Raw genomic sequence first — 18,625 nt, 5'->3', positions numbered from 1 at the left:
GTGGAGCAAGTCTGCGGGTGTCTCTCTCCTCTCTCTCTCTCTCTCTTTCTCTCTCTCTCTCCCTCTGCTCTCAATTTCTCTCTGTCCTATCAAATAAAATAGAAATTAAAAAGTGAAGAAAGAAGAGAAGGAAAGGATGAAAAAAAAAAAGAAAAATGGACACTGTTGGCTTCGTAGTGCCAATACCAAGCCCCATTGATAAGCCTGGTGGCAATAAAAATAAATAAATAAGAGGATTCAGGGGAAGAATAGATGGAAAGGGAGGAGGAGAAGAAAGAGAGGGAAGGGGGGCAGGAGGTAGCGCAGCACATTGAGTGCACATGGCGCAAAGCACAAGGACCGGTTTATTGCTCCCTGTTCGAACTCCCGGCTCCCCACCTGCAGGGGGGTCATTTCACAGGCGGTGAAGCAGGTCTGCAGATGTCCATCTTTCTCTCCCCCTCTGTCTTCCCCTCCTCTCTCCATTTCTCTCTGTCCTATCCAACAACAAGGACAGCAATAATAGCAACAAGGGCAACAAAATGGAAAAAATGGCCTCCAGGAGCAGTGGATTCATAGTGCAGTCACCAAGCCCCAGCAACAACCCTGGAGGCAAAGAAAGAAAGGAAGGAAGTAAGGAAGGAAGGAAAGAAGGAAGGAAGAGAAAGAGGGGAGAAGGAAAGGAGAAGGAGGACGAGGAGGAAAAAGCACAGATTACATGGTAGTGGCTAAGATGTGAGCATCCAGAGGAAGTGGCTCTCCTCTGTGGGGACAGGAAGCAGTCCCTGGGGAAAGGTGCTGCATGGGCCAGGTCAGAAGTGAAAGGGCATTCGGGAGGCAGGCGCACCTTGACCTGGGCCTACAGTCACGCTTGGGTCAGACAGCCAGTCATCCCCAGAGTTTTCCTGGGTTTGACTGCTTCTCGCCAAAACTTTATGGTCCTGTTTATTTGTGACTTTGTGGTCATGGCAGGGTAGCCACTGGAAATGACTGACTTTCTGAGCCCTATTTCCCTGCCCCACCCCAGCACCCCAACTGCTGTGATTTGTCTGCATCCAGGACTAATTTATACCACAGAGATACTGACATGGGCTCTGAGCCTGGGGGATCCAAAGACAGGCACCTCCTAGGACTTAGTCCTCTTTTCCTGGGTCCCTTAGGGACCTCTGAGGGTCACTGAGGTCTTTTACCTTTAATTTCAGGAAAAAGGAGACAAGCATATGGGCAGGGAAGATAGCATAGTGGTTTCACAAAAGACTCACTCCTGAGGCTATGGAATCTCAGGTTCAATCCACAGCACCACCAACAGCCACAGCTGAGCAGTGCTCTGGTCTCTCTCTCTCTCTCTCTCTCTCTCTCTCAATCACTCAACCAATCAGACAATATTTATTTATTTTTGTTGCCACCAGGGTTATTACTGGGCTTGGTGCCTGCACAACCAATCCTTTGTTCTCAGTGGCTATTTTTACTTTTTTCATTTTTTTTCTTTTCTTTAATAAAACAGAGAGAAATTGAGAAGGTGAGAGGAGATAGAGAGGAGAGAGAAAGAGAGACACCTGCAGCACTGCTTCACTTTTCATGAAGTTTCTTTCCCTCCTTGTAGATGGATACCAGGGAGTTGAACTCACATCCTTGAGCCTGTAAAATGTTTAAACAAACAAACAAAACCCTGTCTAGTGAATTTTAAAGTCAGGTAAGGCAATTACACGGGACCAATCTGTAGGTAAGGTATCTGGTGGCACCCTCCAGAGCCACTCACTGTCCTTGAATGGCATCTTCACTGCACATGGATTACTTTCCAGCTCTCTCTATCTCCGGCCCTGCCTGGCCCTTCCATGAGTCTCAGAAGGCAACCATTTTTGTCAGTGTTTCAGATGGCTGGTCTGCTATGGTGGCATGCAAGAGACACACCTCCCACCCCCCCTACCCCCCCCCATGCTCCTCCTGTCACTTCTCTGAGGCAGACAGGACAGAAAGCAGAAAAGCTGTGCAGCCTAGTGGGGCAGGTGATGAAAACCCAGCTTCACTCTCCTGGTATCTGTGTCACCTCAGGCAGACGTGCCACCCATGGAAGCTTCCAGTTCTTCAGCACTGAGTCCAGCGACTATTAAGTAGAAAGTGGCAGTCGCTAAGCCAAGCTGGTATGAGCATACAGCAAAATGGCTCTCTCTCTCTCTCTCTCTTTCTCTCATGCCTTAATGTGAATGTTCTCAATTTTCCCAAGTAAAGTTTAAAGTACCTGAAAACCATGCTCTCTCCTCAATTCTCTTACAGTGGGGTGAAGCAAGCATTGGCCTTCCCTTGCCCCCTTTGCTCCATAACAGGAGGAGGAGGGAGAGAGAACCAGAGCTTCACTTTGGCCCATGCAATAGTAGGGGCTGAACTTGGAACCTCATGCTTGAGAGTCCAATGCTATGGCCACTGTGCCCCCTCCCTGGCAGCATCTGAGGCTGCTTCTAAACTTTCACACAGCCCGAGAGGCGGTGCAGTGGCTGAAGCATTGAACTCTCATGCCTGAGGTCCTGACTTTGATCCCCAGCATTGCACAGAATGGATGTCAGAGTGGAGTAAATAAATAAACTTTCACACAAACTTCTGGAAGTATAGCCCATAGATTACCCAGACACACATGCAAAAGGGCACACACTCCATTTATTAATTTACAGTGACTCCGCTATCAAAAACTGGAAACAATTCATCAAAAGGAGGTTGATTAAATACACTATGATCCCCCCCAGCAATAAAATGACACGAAGTTGTATGAAAGGGTTTGAAAAGGACTTTACAGTTGATGTGAAACCATGTCTGAGCTACAGCAATGGGGGAGAGGGGAGTGGCTAAGTGGTAGCGCACCTGGTTGAGAGCACATTACAGTGTACAAGGACCCGGGTTCAATCCCCCAGTCTCCACCTGCAGGGGGAAAGCTTCACGAGTGGCAAAACAGGGCTGCAAGTGTCTCTGTTTCTCTCCCTGTCTCCCCCATTCCTCTCAATTTCTGACTGTCATTATCCAATAAAAATAATGATAGTAAAAAAAATTAAAAAGAACCCAGGAGACTTAAGAAAAGTTTAAGAAAAAAACAAAAGCTAGATGCTGAACACTTGTGCAAAAAATAAGAAGAAGATACAATGTATGATGGTGAGGGAGACAGCATAATGGTTTTGCAAAAGACATTCATAGGTTAGACTTTGAAATCCTAGATTCAGTCCCCAGCACCACCATAAACCAGAGCGGAGTGGTGTTCTAGTTAAGAAAAAAAAAAAAGTGGGTGAGGGGCAGCGGTGCGGTTAGCAAGCACAAGGCGCCCTGTCCCTGCCTCGGGGGGAAGCTTCACGAGTGGTGGAGCAGGGCTGCAAGTGTACTCCACATGGCTTATCCATCCCCCAAATAAAAATGAAATCGACGTTAAGATAATAAATACATGGTAAGAAGTGGGAGGGCACCGCTACTCATTGAGCAATTCAGTTCCGGCGGGGCGGGGCGGGGCGGGGCTTAGGATCCTGGGGTGGAACCGCCCCCCCCCCACCAGCTGCTAGTGCAAGACGCTCACTTCCTTCAGCAGGGAGGTTCCTGTTGCGTTTCCCTTTCGGTCTCACCGCAAGCGCTGCTGTCACCTCCAGCGGAGGAAGGCCGCACAGCACCTCCAACCACACCCCCTCGTGGGAGGCAGTTGAAAGCACCAGCCAGAAGCATCCGACACACACGCACACGCATATAAATACACATGCAAGCACAGACGCATATGCATGCACATGCACGCACGCACACGCACATGCCCCTGCACATGCACATTTGCGCACACAGACGTGCACGCTCACGTGCACATGCACGCGCGCACACACAGGCACATGCCCCTGCACATGCACATTTGCGCACACAGACGTGCACGCTCACGCACACACGTGCACATGCACGCGCGCACACACAGGCACATGTCCCCGCAGGAACACACATGCACGTGCACGCACACGCGCTGGCTCCAGAGGCGACCCGCAGGCCTGGTGCTGCGGGCCTGTCTGCAGTCCCAGGAGGCCGCAGGGGGGAGGCGCCTTCACTGGGGCGGCGGCGCTGATTCGGGTCCAGCCTCGTTCATCATGTCCTTGTACTGCCGCTTGAAGAAGCCGAGCTGCGGGGAACACGATAGGGAGAGTCGCCAGGTCAGCGGAGCAGGTGGGCACACGGGGCTGGATGGGGCAGGGGACAGGTGGCAGACAGGACGGAGAGGGGGCAAGGCGGATGGCATGGACACTGGGGCCAGCAAGGAGGGAGAAGGAACTTCACTCACTACGTAGCAGTCACTGTGACACTAACCATCATTTTATTTTGCCAGAGCACTGCTCAGCTCTGGCCTATAGTGGTGCTGGGGACTGAACCTGGGACCTCAGAGCGTCAGGCATGAAAGTCTTTTTGTAGACCATTATGCTATCTCCCCAGGCCCATTGTATTTTATTTTATTTTATTTTATTTTATCTTATTTTATGTGCTGCCAGGCCCTTGCACATGCACAGTTCTATCGCCCCCTGGCTGACTTTAATTCTTTCTATTTCCCATAGGGACCCCAAAGCATGGCTCCATCATCTATGGAGCTTTCCCTGGTTCTGTGGTTCCCGTAGTGCTCACATGTGTTGCTCGTGCTCAAGCCAGGGGCCTCACTCCTGGGAAGCTGTGTTTCCACGGGTGAGCTATTTATCACTCAAAGCATTTCAGCCAAATGACCTTCACAGGATAGAGTATTTCTAACCCCTCCGTGTTACAGCTGAAAATCTGAGGCACAGAAAGGCTCTGTGTGCTGCCCGGGGTCACACAGCTCAGCTGGAGCCTGACTCAGTATTGGAGCTGCCATGGGGCGGGAGAGGTCCCCAGGGGTGTACCTTGTACAGTCCAGCGGTGATGAGAGCCAGGAGCACCAGGCCGCCCACCGAGCTGCCCACAATGAGAGGCACGGGGTTGTGCACTTCATACCGCTCCACTTTGGTCTCTGTCTGTAGCAGGGAGAAGCCGGGTATATCAGAGAGGAGAGATTTGGGGTGCCCCACACACACACCCTGTGACTGCCAGAGCACTGCTTAGCTCTGGCTTCTGGTGGAACCTGGGACTTTGGAGCCTCAGGCATGAAAGTCTTTTTGCAGAACCATTATGCTGTCTCCCCACACTCCCCATCACCTCCAGCTCCCCCCAGCCCCCAGGCTCTGGGTCCCCTGGGAGGTACCTGGGCCCTCACAAACGCCTCCTGTCCTGGAAGCAGAGCGAACACTGACTCGTCAAACTGGATCTCTGCCATGCTCGTGAGCAGAAGGTGGTTGTGCGGGGTCTGTGGGGAAACAGTGTGGGGTGCTGGGCCCAGGCATGGGGGCCCCTGACGTGTCGCCTGTGTGCTCCGCTGAACCCTCAGGGTCCCTGCGTACCTGGATGTACCAGTCGAACAAGAGGGTGCCGTTGAGGGTGGCATTGAACTTCTCCTGGACACCGAAGGCCGGGATGTCACACTGGATCCTCTGGCAGATGGCGATGGAGCAGTTCTGGGGGAGACAAGGCCCTGAGCCCCAGGGAGAAGCCCTTGAGGCACCCCGAAGGGCAGCACAGGCCCAGGCTCCAGGGTCTGGGGGGGTTGCTCACCAGCACAGGGGTCTTGCTGAGCCTGGCCATGGCATCTGCGTACTGGGGCAGCTTGCGCTCCTCACGGCACCTGGCAGCCATGTTCTGTGAAGAGGGGGACGCTGAGAGAGCAATGGGGGTCCCCTGGGTCCCCAAACTTACGGCGTCAGAAATGGTTCCCCCAGAAATTGGTCCAACCTCTGTGGAGAGCAGTCTGGAGAACTCTCAGAAGGCTAGAAATGGACCTACCCTATGATCCTGCAACTCCTCTCCTGGGGATATATCCTAAGGAACCCAACACACCCATCCAAAAAGATCTGTGTATACCTGTGTTCATAGCAGCACAATTTGTCATAGCCAAAACCTGGAAGCAACCCAGGTGTCCAACAACAGATGAGTGGCTGAGCAAGTTGTGGTCTATATACACAATGGAATACTACTCAGCTATAAAAATGGTGATTTCACCATTCATTTTCAGCCCATCTTGCATGGAGCTTGAAGAAATCATGTTAAGTGAAGTAAGTCAGCAACAGAAAAATGAATATGGGATGATCTCACTCTCAGGCAGAAGTTGAAAAACAAGATGAGAAGAGAAAACACTAGTAGAACCTGAACTGGAGTTGGTGTATCGCACCAAAGTAAAAGACTCTGGGGTGGGATGAGGGGGCAGAGTACAGGTTCTGGAAAAGGAAGACAGAGGACCTAGTGGGGGTTGTATTGTTATGTGGAAAACTGGGGAATGTTATGCATGTACAAACTATTGTATTTACTGTCGACTGTAAAACGTTAATTCCCCAATAAAGAAATTTTAAAAAAAAAGAAAAGAAACGGTCCCCCCAGATGCCACTGAGGAAACAGACTTCCATGGAGTCCTGGACTGTGGGGAAGGGGAAGGCAAGAGCTCACCGGGGAGAAGGTGACTTGAGGGTGGTCCCACACAGCGTTGGGAAACAGCTCGATGGGAACCCAGAAGACCACACTGACCGGGAGGCTCCTCTGGCCCAGGTTGTGGAACTGCAGGTAGGGAGGGTGACAGTCACAGGGCTAGCCCCCCCCCAGCAAGGAGGAGCAGCCTCCCTGCCCCCCCAGCCCTGGCACCCTAAGAAGGGCTCAAGGATGGAAGTGCCCCATTGGGGACACTTTCTGGGAGGGAGGATCAGGGTGGGGCCACGCAGGACAGCAGTGGGCCAGCTGTCTCATTCCCACCCCCACTCCCCACCCCAGCTTTTGAGAGACTCGGGGTGACTGTCAGGCGTCGGGAAGAAAAGCCAACCATGCACGCCTGTCTGTCAGCGAGAGTCAGCGTGCGTGTGCAGGGCAGATGCACAGCAGGACATGACCTGCTTTCTGGTCACTGCCGCTGCCACCTGCACCCCTTCCCAGGAGCCCCCCACCTCCCGCTCAGTACCCCACCTCATACTGATGCAAGATGGTCTGGTTGCTCTTCTCTGAAGCTGTGAAGTTGAAGTACTTTGTGGACAGCTCCTGGCTGAGAGGAGGAGGAAGGTGCAGCAGGTGACAGGACATCAGGGGGGCCTGGCCGCACAGGCCACATGTCCAGGGCACCAGACGGGCCACACACAAACCCACACAGGCCCACACCACACACATGCACACACTGACACAAGGGAGGGGAGCCTTCACACCCCCACCTGGTGACCACCATGTAGACAGCATATTTCACAGGCAGGGTCAGCTGGAACTCAGTTTTGTTGGTACTGGGCATGTTGTTCTCACTGAAGAGAAGCAGAAAACCCTGGTGGGCACTGGGACCCTGAGAGTTAGCCCCTCCCTCCGTCTACTCCTCCAGCTGCCCACAAGGCCCTGCATCCCACACCCCTGCCCAGCCCGTCCTCCCCACTCAGCTGGACACGTGTGATTCCCAAGCTGTGGGTGGGTGGCTGGTTCCCTCCCTTCCTTCCTCCCTTCCTTCTTTCATTTCTTTCCTTCTTTCTTCCTTTCCTCTCTTTCTTGCCACCAGGGTTTTATCACTGGGGCTTAGTGCTTCCAATATGAATCCACTGCTCCCGGTAGCCATTTTTTCTTCATTGTTTTGTTTTTGTTTTGTCTTTATTTTCTTTTTCTTTTTTTAAAATGTTTATTTATGTATTCCCTTTTGTTGCCCTTGTTGTTTTATTGTTGCAGTTATTATTGTTGTTGTTGAATAGGACAGAGAGAAATGGAGAGAGGAGGGGAAGACAGAGAGGGCGAGAGAACGAGAGACACCTGCAGACCTGCTTCACCGCCTATGAAGTGACTCCCCTGCAGGTGTGGAGCCGGGGGCTCCAACCAGGATCCTTACGCCACTCCTTGCGCTTTGCGTCACGTGCGCTTAACCTGCTGCGCTACCGCCCGACTCACTCTTTTTCTTTCTTTTTTCCTCTGTTTCCATTTCTTCTCTTTATTTTTCTTTTTTTTTTTTTTAGACAGGACAGCTAGAAATTGAGAGGGAAGAGGGAGAGGGAGACAGAGAAGAAGGGAGACACCTGCAGACCTTCTTCATCAACTCATGAAGTACCCCCTCTGCAGGTGGGGGGATCAGGGACTCAAACCCAAGTCCTTGCACATGATAACGTGTGTGCTCAACCTGGTACAGCACCTCCTGTTTTTAAATCTTTCACTGGATAGGAGAGAGACTGAGAGAGGAGTGGAGGTAGACGCCTGCAGCACTGCTTCACTGCTCATGAAGCTCCTCCCCTCCTGCATCAGGAGGCCGGAGGTTTGAACCCAGATCCTTGTGCACTGTGATGTGTGTGGTAAACTGGGTTCACCACTGCCAAGTCACGTGAACTTCCTAACAGTACTCTGAGCCCTCCCACATCTGCCTGACTCCCTAACTCCTGCTTTAGGTGACTAAGCCACACAGCCGGGTCTTTCCTGGCTCCTTACTTCCCTTCTCTCTGTCTTCCCTCCTGCCCTCACTTCATGCCTTCACTTGGCTGACTCACAGTAGAAATAGTTTGTTAGTTTTTTTTTTCTTTTTTTTTTGGGGGGGGGAGTTGTTTGTTTGCCAGAAAAGTTACGCTGGAGCTTGATGCCTGTATGAATCTACTGCTCTCTGTGGCTTTAATATATATTCTGCCTCCAGGGTTATCACTGGGGCTCAGTGCCTGCACTATGAATCCACTGCTCCTGGTGGCCAATTTTTGCCATTTTATTGGATAGGACAGAGAAAAGTTGAGGGGGGAGAGGGCGACAGAAAGAGACACCTGCAGGGGGTCGGGCGGTGGCGCAGTGGGTTAAGCGCATGTGGCGCATAGCGCAGGGACCGGCGTAAGGATCCCAGTTCGAGCCCCCGGCTCCCCACCTGCAGGGGAGTCGCTTCACAGGCGGTGAAGCAGGTCTGCAGGTGTCTATCTTTCTCTCCTCTCTGTCTTCCCCTCCTCTCTCCATTTCTCTCTGTCCTGTCCAACAATGAATTGCGTCAACAAGGGCAATAATAATAACCACAACGAAGCTACAACAAGGGCAACAAAAGGGGGGAAAAATGGCCTCCAGGAACGGTGGATTCATGGTGCAGGCACCGAGCCCAGCAATAACCCTGGAGGAGGAAAAAAGAAAGAAAAAAAAAAAGAAAGAAAGAGACACCTGCAGAATCACTTTACTGCTTGTGAAGCTCCACCTGCAGATGGGGTCTGGGACTTGAACCCCGGTCTTCACATATGGTAACGTGTGTGCTGTGACCAGCTCCAGCTTTTTCTTTTGTTTGGTCTTCACTGAGGCTTCCCAGCTCGGGGGTGACTTTTTCAGACAGAGACAGAGGCAGGGGGCGGGGGCAGAGACAGACCCCATACCACCTTCCTGGACTCAAACCTGAGTTGCACACTTAATAAAACACCACACTATCCAAGTCAGTTATTTCATCAGCCTCATTTTTTTTTTCCTTTTCTTTCTTTCTTTCTTTTTTTAAGAGAGGGTGAGAGAGAGAAGAGACACTAGAGAACCACTCCTCTCCCCCCTGCAAGGGCTCCCATATGGTTGTGCAGGGCTCAAACCAAGGGCCCTCTGGATGGTAACATATGCACTCTACCAGAAGAACCATTTGTTGGCCCAAGAGAGATCTTTTCCAGAAACTTCTCTGATGCCAAGCTCCCGGGAACATAGCTTACTGTGTTGGAACCACTAGCTTTCCTGTCTGTATTTGCACTGAATTACCACCTCTGTGAGGCCACTAGCCACAGCTGCCTCTCTCATAGGTATCCCACCGGCACTGGTGGCATTTACTGAATGAGTGAGTGAGTGAATGAATGAATGAATGAATGGCCAGCAAGGAGATGGCAAAGGTTCCCCTGAGCTGGGACCATACCTGGTCACATTGGCCTTGAGGAGGAAGCTCTTGCCAAGGGACGCAGCAGAGTCCACGTCAAAGGTGACATTGAAGGTGATCTGGAGTGGGCGAGAGTGGGAGTGGTGAGACGCCCCTAACCCATCAGCTGAAAAGTGGATCCATGCGTGGAGAGAGGCCTCATGGGTGACAGCCAGCCTCCAGTGACCACATGCTCTAGGACTCCATTCACAAGAAATGCCCAGAAGAGACAGAAAGTGGAGAAGCAGGACCAGGTGTGGGCACACCCAGTTGAGTGCACAGGTTACCAAGTGCAAGGAACCAGGTTTGAGACCCCAGTCCCCAAAAGTGATGAATCAGACCTGGCTAAGCACACACATTACAGTATACAAGGGCCTGTCTTCAAGCCCCTGATTCCCATCTGCAGGGAAAAAGCTTCACAAGTGAAGCAGTGCTGCAGGTGTCTATTTCTCTCCCTTTCTATCTCCCCCTCTCTCAATTTCTCTCTGACTCTACCCAATAATAATTCAATTAAAAGATTTTAAAATTTATATTACAGATGTATCTCTTATCTCTCTCCTCTATCTCCCACTCCCCTCTCAAGTTCTCTCTGTCCTATCAAATAAAAAAATTTATTTAAGGAAAAAAAATGACTGCTGGGTACAGTGGGTTTGTCATGTAGGCACCAAGCCTCAGCGATAATCCTGCTGGGATAAATAATAACTAGAAAGTGGGTTAGTGGGACTGCGTGGTGGCGAACCTTGTTGAGCACACGTTACAGTGTGCAAGTACCCAGATTCGAGTCTACATTTCTCATCTGCAGGGGGAAAGCTTTGTGAGTTGTGAAGCAGTGCTGCAGGTGTCTCTCTGTTTCTCTCCCTCTCTATCTCCCCCTTCCTCCTATATTTCTTGCTGTCTCTATCCAATAAATAAATAAAGATATATATATTTTTAATTTAGAAAGTGTGTTAGCCATTTCCCAGAGTTGGGAAGGGAGAGAGAGGAGTTGATGGCTAATGGGAGTTTTTCTCAAGATAATGAAATATTCTGAAATTGAACCTGGATACAGATGCAAAACTACAGGAACATACTAAGAACCCTAGAAGTGTACACTTTAAATGGGTGAAGGTGGGTAGGGGAGATAGCACAGTGGTTCTACAAACATCTTTCACGCCTGAGGGTCTAACATCCGAGGTTCAGTCCCCAACACTATCACAAGCCAGAACTGAGGAGCTGAGCAGTGCTCTGGGGAAAACTAACAATAAAAATAAAATAAGTAATTTTTAAAGAAATAAATGGGTGGAGGGTAGGGGCTATTAATTTCATCTCAACACAGCTGTTTAGAAAAATTAAGGGAGAATTCAGAAGTCCAAGGAGGAAAGGAGAAGGCTAGGGAGACAACATCATGCAAAAGACTTGGATGCCTGAGGCTCCGAAGTCCCAAGTTTGATCCTCAGCACCACCACAAGCCAGAGCTGAGCAGAGCTTTGAGAAAATGATGATGACAGAGGAGAAATAGGAGGCGGGAGGGGTGGGAGTTCTGACCTCTGAGTCGTCGGGGAAGATGGGGTGGTTGATGTTACAACTGCTGCTCTTCAGGGCGCCAGGTTCTCCCGAGGAGAGAGAGGACATGCCTGACTCGCAGGTGAGACGCCAGGCACGCTGTGAGCGCGGGTTCTGGAGGCGGGGGAGGCAGGGGCCATCAGTCACCCTCCAGTCCAGAGAGAAACCCAGCCAGATGGAGCCTGAGGAAGAGCCGGTTACCTTGGGCGCTGACACGGTCCGGTAGGACAAGCCGGGTGGGTAGAAGAAGGAGACCTGAGTCCTATAGGAGTCCTCGCCCTGGTTTCTCACGGTCACTGTCACATTGAGATCCCGGGGGCCACCCACCACCAGAGTGTCCAGGCTTGAGGGGGGTGGTAAAAATAAAAACAGGCATGGGGGAATTCAGGCTGGGACAGGGTGGTGGCATACCCAGTAAGGTGCACAGGTTACCAAGTGCCCCCATTTCCCAGCAGCAGTGGTGAAGCTTCATGAGTGGTGAAGCAGTGCTACAAGTATCTCTCTCTGTCTGTCTGTATCTCTTCCCTCTCACTGTCTCTCTGTTTCTATTAAAAATAAAGGGAAAATAAGAGAAGAGAGAGGGCTGGGGAGGTAGCACAGTGGTTCTACAACAGCCTTTCATGCCTGAGGCTCTGAGGTCCCATGTTCAATCCCCAGCACTATGAGCCAGAGCTGGTGAAAGGATGGAAAGGCAAGAGGGAGGGGAGAGGAAAGAAGAAAGGAAAAAAGGAAGGAAGAGAAAAAAGGAGAGAAGGAGGAGGGGGAAGGAAGGAGAAGGGGAGAGGAGGGAAGAAAGAGAAAAGGGAAAGAAAGGGGGCCAGGTGGTAGTGCAATCAGTAAAGTATACAAGTGACTACTATGAAGACGCAGGTTCCAGCCTCCGTTCCCCTCCTGCAGGGTGGGGGTGGGGGCTTTACAAGCAGTGAAGCAGCGCTGCATCTCTCTCTCTCTCTTTCTCTCCACCCTCTGTCTTTCCCTCTCTCATCCACTGTCTCTCTAATTCCATCATAACTATATGCAAGAAGAAACAATAAAAAGAAAAAAGCAAGACAAAGAAGGAGGAGGGAGGAGGGAAGAGGGAGGAGTTTCTGGGAGCCAGGACAGAGGTAAGGAGGGAAGAGTCAGAGGATGGAGCAGCTGGAAAAGGCAGGTCCCCACCCACAAGGCCACAGTGACAGCAGCCTGGGGAAACACAAGGAAAAAAAAAAAAAAAGGCCACTCACCTCATAAAGCTGAAGGTGACGCTGAGGTCGTCCTGGCAGATGGTGTCACTGCCACAGTTCTTCTCAAAGGGAAACTGTGGAGACCAGGTGTGTGTTGGGGCGGAGGGGAGGATCTGCCTCAGTCTTATCCTCAGGTCCCCCCTACACCCTCACTCCTGAGGGTCCCCCAGCCCCCAGGCTCACTGAGGCCGTGAAGAGCTGCAGGGCATCCTTGGCCAGCACCGGCCGGAGATTCCGGTATAAAGACATGGGCCTCCCCACCAAGGAAAAATTGAGGCGCAGGATGATGGGCGTCACGGAGTCTTCCACACAGTTCTGGGGGTGGGGGGTAGCAGGGTTTAGAGGGGGGTCTCCTCTCTTCCCGCACCCAAGCCCCCACTGCGACAGGCACCCCCACCCAGCTCACTGGTAACTGGAGTTTGACGGTCTGGCATCTCTGGTCCAGGCCCAGGGTGTGAGTCTGCCTGAGGGTGCTGTTCTGCGTCTGCTCAAAGACGGCCCTAGGATAAGGGCGGTTTGGGTCCAAGGCCAAGTCATAGGTGACGGAGCTCAGGATCTCACCTGTGGGGACAAGGCGGTGTGGTGGTGAGGGCCCAGCTCTGGCATCAGGGGGTCCCCAAGCTCCTGGACTCTGCAACTTTGGATGCGCTGTTATTTGATATCTTTGAGTCACAGTTTTTTTTCTTTTTAAAAATATTTTTATTTATTTATTATTAGATATAGACAGAGTCATTGAGAAGGGACGGGAGATATAGAGGGAGAGAGACACCTGCAGCCCTGCTACACTACTCGTGAAACTTCTCCCTGCTGATAGGGAACCAGGGGCTTGAACCTGGGTCTTTGCACACTTTAATGTGTGCACTTAACCAAGCGCACCACCTAGTCCCTAGTCCCAGTTTTTGTTGTTGTTGTTTTTATTTCTTTATTGGTGGATTAATGGTTTACAGTTGACAGTAAAATACAATAGTTTGTACATGTATAGCATTTCCACATAAAATGCAACCTCCACTAGGTCCTCCTCTAATATCATGTTCCAGGACCCCACCCCACCCCAGAGTTGTTTACTTTGGTGCAGTACCAACTCCATCCAAGTTCTGCTGAGTGTTTTCTCTTCTGATCTTGTTTTTCAACTTCTGTCTATAAGTGAGATCATCCCATATTCATCTTTTTGTTTCGGACTTATCTCACTTAACATGGTATCTTCAAGTTCCATCCAAGATGGGGTAAAGAAGGTGAATTTATCATTTTTAATAGCTAAATAGTATAACATTGTGTATATAGACCATAATTTGCTCAGCCAGTCACTTGTGGGTTGCTTCCAGGTTTTGGCTATTACAAATAGTGCTGCTATAACATATGTGTACACAAATCTTTATGGATGGGTGTGTTTGGTTTCTTAGGATATATCCCCAGGAGAAGAATTGCAGCATCATAAGGTAGGTCCACTTCTAGCCTTCTGAGAGGTCTCCAGACTGCTCTCCATAGAGGCTGGACCAATTTACATTCCCACCAGCAGTGCAGGAGGATTCCTTTAACCCCACAACCTGTCCAGCATTTGCTGCTGCTACCTTTTCTGATGTGTGACATTCTCACAGAAGTGAAGTGGTATCTTATTGTTGTCTTCATTTGCATTTCTCTGACGACCAATGACTTGGAGCATTTTTTCTTATGTTTATTAGCCTTCTGGGTGTTTTCTATGGAGAATATTTTCTATAGAAAATATTTCTATGGAGAATATTCCTCTTCCCATTTTTGGATGTGGTCATTTGTTTTCTTGTTGCTGAGTTTGGCGAGCTCTTTATATATTTTGTTTATTAGCCTCTTGTCTGATAAAGATCTTCTCCCATTCTGTGGAATGTGTCTTTGTTTGGGTAGTGGTTTCTTTTGCTGTGCAGCTTTTTAATTTGATGTAGTCCCACTGGTTTATTTTTTCATTTAGTCTTCTTTGTAATTGGATTTGTTTCATTGAAGATGTCTTTAAAATTTATGCAGAAAAGAGTTCTTTCAATATTTTCCTCTAAGTATCTGATAGTTTCTGGTCTAACATCCAAGTCCTTGATCCATTTGGAATTACTCTTGTGTTTGGTGAAATATAGTGGTTCAGTTTCATTCTTCTGCATATTTCAACCCAATTTTTCCAACACCATTTGTTGAGGAGACTCTTCTTTCCCCAGTCTGGGCGCCTTTGTCAAAGATTAGATGTCCACGGGTGTGGGGGCTCACTTCTGGGCTCTCAATTCTATTCCACTGGTCAGTGTGTCTATTCATGTTCCAGTACCAAGCAGTTTTGATGACAGTGGCCCTATAATACAATGTAAGATCTGGGAATGTGATGCCTTCAGTTCTGTTCTTTCTTTTCAAGATAGTTTTAGAAATTCTAGGTCTTCTCTGGTTCCAGATAAACTTCTGTAGCTCTTGTTCTATTCTCCTTAAAAAACTGGTTGGGATCTTGATGGGCATTGCATTCAATTTGTATATAGCTCTGGGTAGTATATTCATTTTGATGATGTTAATTCTTGCAACCCATGAACATGAAATATCTTTCCACTTCTTTGTGTGTGTTTTTCAATTTCCTTGAATAGTTACTCATAATTTTCAGTATACAGATAGGGACCAGGGGCTTGAGCCTGGGTCCTGGCACACTGTAATGTGAGTGCTTAACTAGGTGCACCACCACCTGGCCACTAGTTACAGGCTTTTTTTCCAAGTGAGACAATGCATTAAACCTTCCCAATGGGGAGGATGAAATGGAATGCTGCCTATAAGGCATCTAGCACATTCCACCCACCACATAGTGCTAACAGAAAGGAAGAAAGAAATAAAAAAGAAAGAACGAGAAAGAGGAAGGAAGGAAGGAAGAGAAATAAAGAAAGAAAGAACGAAAGAAAGAAAGAAAGAAAGAAAGAAAGAAAGAAAGAAAGAAAGAAAGAAAGAGAAAAAGAGAAAGGAAATGCATTGGTGAAGTATCAGTGATTCACTTGGACAGTACTTTGTCAAGTGTGTGACACAGGTTTGAGCCTAGGCCCCATGGCAATGAAGGAAGCTGGAGGGCTGTGGTCTCTTTCACTCTCTGCCTCTCGGTCTTTATCTAAAATTAGTTTGTTAATTAATTAGTGACTTTTCTATGGACTGAATAATGAGGCCTGTTTTTCTGGCTGCTCAGAACTTTTGCTCGTCTTTCACTGGTCTTCAGCCATTTGCTCTTTCAGATGGTGCTGCCTGTGGGGTTGTGTACTTTGGGATAACAGGATGTGGGGAGGTTTCCTTTGTATTTATCCTGCCTTAAGGTCTTTTGCCAGTTTTAGGAAATTCTTTGCCATTATTTCCGTAGCTGTCACTTCTTTCTTATTCTCTCCACCACCACCCACTTTGGCAATTCCAATGGCAAGTTCATTAGATCTTTTGCCATGTCATATACAACTCTTATGAGTTTTTTGTTTGTTTGTTTGTTTGTTTTTCTGTATTTAACCAAAGCACTGCTCAGTTCTGGCTTATGGTGATGTCAGGGATTGAACCTGGAAGCTAGGATCCTCACACATGAAAGTCTTTTTGCAAAACCGTTATGCCATTTCTATGGCCCTCTTTCTGTATTTTTTATCCTCTGTGCTAATCTGGATAGTCGCAATTACTTTACTTTTCTTATTTATTTTTTCCTGGAGCACTGCTCAACTCTGGCTTATGATGGTGTGGGGGACTGGGCCTAGGACTTTTGAATCTCAGGGTAGAAAGTCTTTTTTTAATATATTTTTATTTATAAAAAGGAAACACGGACGTGGTCTGGGAGGTGGTGCAGTGATAAAGCTTTGGACTCTCAAGCATGAGGTCCTTAGTTCGATCCCCGGCAGCACATGTGCCAAAGTGATGTCTGGTTCTTTCTCTCTCCTCCTATCTTTCTCATGAATAAATAAATAAAATCTTTAAAAAAAAAAAAAAAAAAGGAAACACTGACAAAAGCCATATTATAAGAGGGGTACAACTCAGCACAATTCCCACCACCCAAATTCTGTATCCCATCCCCCAATAGCTTTCCTATTCTTTATCCCTCTGGAAGTATGGACCCAGGGACATTATGGGGTGCAGAAGGTGGAAGGTCTGGCTTCTGTAACTGCTTCCCCACTGAACATGGGCATTGACAGGTACTCCCAGCCTGTCTCTTTTTGCAGAATTATTATGCTGTTTCCTCCTCTCCCCCAAACGGTCAATTGCCTCACTTTTTTTTTTCTTTTGCCACCAAAGTTATTGCTAAGGCTCAGTGCCAGCACTAGGACTCTACCGCTCCCAGTAGCCATCCTCCCTCCCACACACACACCTTTGTTTTTTCCTTTCTATTTTATCTGATAGGACAGATAAAAATTGAGGAAGCAAGGGGAGATCGAGAGGGACAGAAAAAGATAAACACCTGCAGACATGTTCCAACAATAGTAAAGCTCCCTCCTGTAGGTGGAGGGCAAGGTCTCTGCCCCGGGTCCTCATACATGGTAATGTGTGTGCTCAACCAGGTGTGCCACTGCCCAGCCTCCTTGCCATATTTTTCTAACTCACTAATTTCCTGTTTTGCTTCTAATCTATTTTTTAATATTTTGTTTTTATTAACTTTCTGGATAGAGACAAATCCAGAGAGGAGAGGAGATAGAGAAGGAGAGAGATAGAGACACCTACAGCTCTGCTTCACCACTCGTGAAGCTTTCCCTCTGAACTTGGGGACCAGGGGCTTGAAACCCAAGTCCTTGCACGTTGTAACAGGTGCATTCAACCAGGTGTGCCACCATCTGACCCCCTATTAAATCTGTTTGTTTAATTTTTGTCAGTGCTAGAATGCCCACTTGACCCGATTTTTATATTTTTGTTATTTATTTTATTTATTTATTTATTTATTTATTTTACCATAGCACTGCTCAGCTCTGAGTTATAGTGTTGCTGGGGACTGAACCTGGGACCTTTGGTACCTCAGGTCTGAATATCTTTCTGCATAACCATTATGCTGTCTCTGCAGCCCTTGACTTAGTTTCTTGAAGTCCTTTTCTGAAATCCTCCATCACTACTTCTCTTTCTTGCAGCTATCAGTTGTGGCTACTTCACCAACTTCTACCTCATAACTGATTCTTGCATCACCTATGGGTCTACTTCTATTATCTAATGTTTCTCCTGATTGCTGCCTTCAAAGGACATTGCCCCAGTAGGTTGACTAAGGTCCCTTTCAACCCTCTTTTTGGGGAAGCTGCTGAATTTCTGCTCTCAACTTTCTAACTCCAGAAGAGAGTTAGAAAACTCTCTTCTACTGAGTTTTCTTAACCTAATGGCCTGCACATGCACTGCTTAGATGTGAGCATCCATAGAAGTTGGGCACCTTCTCCACAATTCTCTACTGCCCAAGACTGTTCCCAATTTTTTAAATTTTTTTTATTATTTATTTTCACTTTTGTTGCCCTTATTGTTTTATTGTTGTTGTAACTATTATTGTTGTTATTGATCTCATCATTGTTGGATAGGACAGAGAGAAAAGGAGAGAGGAGGGGAAGACAGAGAGGGATAGAGAGATAGACACCTGCAGACCTGCTTCACCGCTTGTGAAGCGACACCCCTGCAGGTGGAGAGCCAGGGGCTCAAACAGGGATCCTTATGCCGGGCCTTGCGCTTTGCAAAATATGCACTTACCCCTTTGTGCTACTGCCTGACCCCCAACTGTTCTCAATTTCTGGCCATGCTCTGATGGCTGGTCCATACTCTGTTATCCCTCGAGTTCAGTAAGTTAACTCTCTGACACCACTGCCAGGAACTGGCAGGGCTAGAGGCCCCAGGTTGCCATGAGGGGTTGCTCCAAGAAATAAATAAATAAAATGAAGACCAAATGGGCTGTCCAGTCAATCAAAATATAGATGTTTTTTGGTAATGGCTGCCTCCAGGAAGTACTATGACATGTGACTTTTGTGACCCAGAGTAAAGTGCAAAGGATCATTAAAAAAATGAATTATGAAATGTC

General features: G+C 48.5%; 1 protein-coding gene across 2 annotated transcripts in view; it reads right to left on the bottom strand.

Moving 5' to 3' along the window:
- Window positions 1-3,964: 3,964 nt before the first annotated feature.
- The window catches only part of LOC103119751 (integrin alpha-M), a 63,659-nt gene continuing 48,998 nt past the window's right edge, over window positions 3,965-18,625 (bottom strand). For both annotated transcript variants that reach the window (XM_060173110.1, XM_007530074.3), the window contains 14 exons: window positions 13,052-13,206; window positions 12,829-12,960; window positions 12,646-12,719; window positions 11,624-11,765; window positions 11,405-11,536; window positions 9,881-9,960; window positions 7,227-7,310; window positions 6,988-7,063; window positions 6,481-6,588; window positions 5,596-5,679; window positions 5,385-5,498; window positions 5,189-5,290; window positions 4,851-4,961; window positions 3,965-4,105 (listed from right to left, as the gene is read on the bottom strand). In XM_060173110.1, the coding sequence (XP_060029093.1) occupies window positions 4,031-4,105; window positions 4,851-4,961; window positions 5,189-5,290; window positions 5,385-5,498; window positions 5,596-5,679; window positions 6,481-6,588; window positions 6,988-7,063; window positions 7,227-7,310; window positions 9,881-9,960; window positions 11,405-11,536; window positions 11,624-11,765; window positions 12,646-12,719; window positions 12,829-12,960; window positions 13,052-13,206 (1,469 nt within the window). In that variant the 3' untranslated portion in view covers window positions 3,965-4,030. The remainder of the gene's footprint in view (window positions 4,106-4,850; window positions 4,962-5,188; window positions 5,291-5,384; window positions 5,499-5,595; window positions 5,680-6,480; window positions 6,589-6,987; window positions 7,064-7,226; window positions 7,311-9,880; window positions 9,961-11,404; window positions 11,537-11,623; window positions 11,766-12,645; window positions 12,720-12,828; window positions 12,961-13,051; window positions 13,207-18,625) is intronic.

This window comes from Erinaceus europaeus, chromosome 15 (genome assembly GCF_950295315.1).
Source record: "Erinaceus europaeus chromosome 15, mEriEur2.1, whole genome shotgun sequence".
Classification (NCBI taxonomy): Eukaryota; Metazoa; Chordata; class Mammalia; order Eulipotyphla; family Erinaceidae; genus Erinaceus; species Erinaceus europaeus.
Note: the sequence above shows the minus strand (reverse complement) of the source record. Positions and strands in the feature narration are given on the sequence as shown.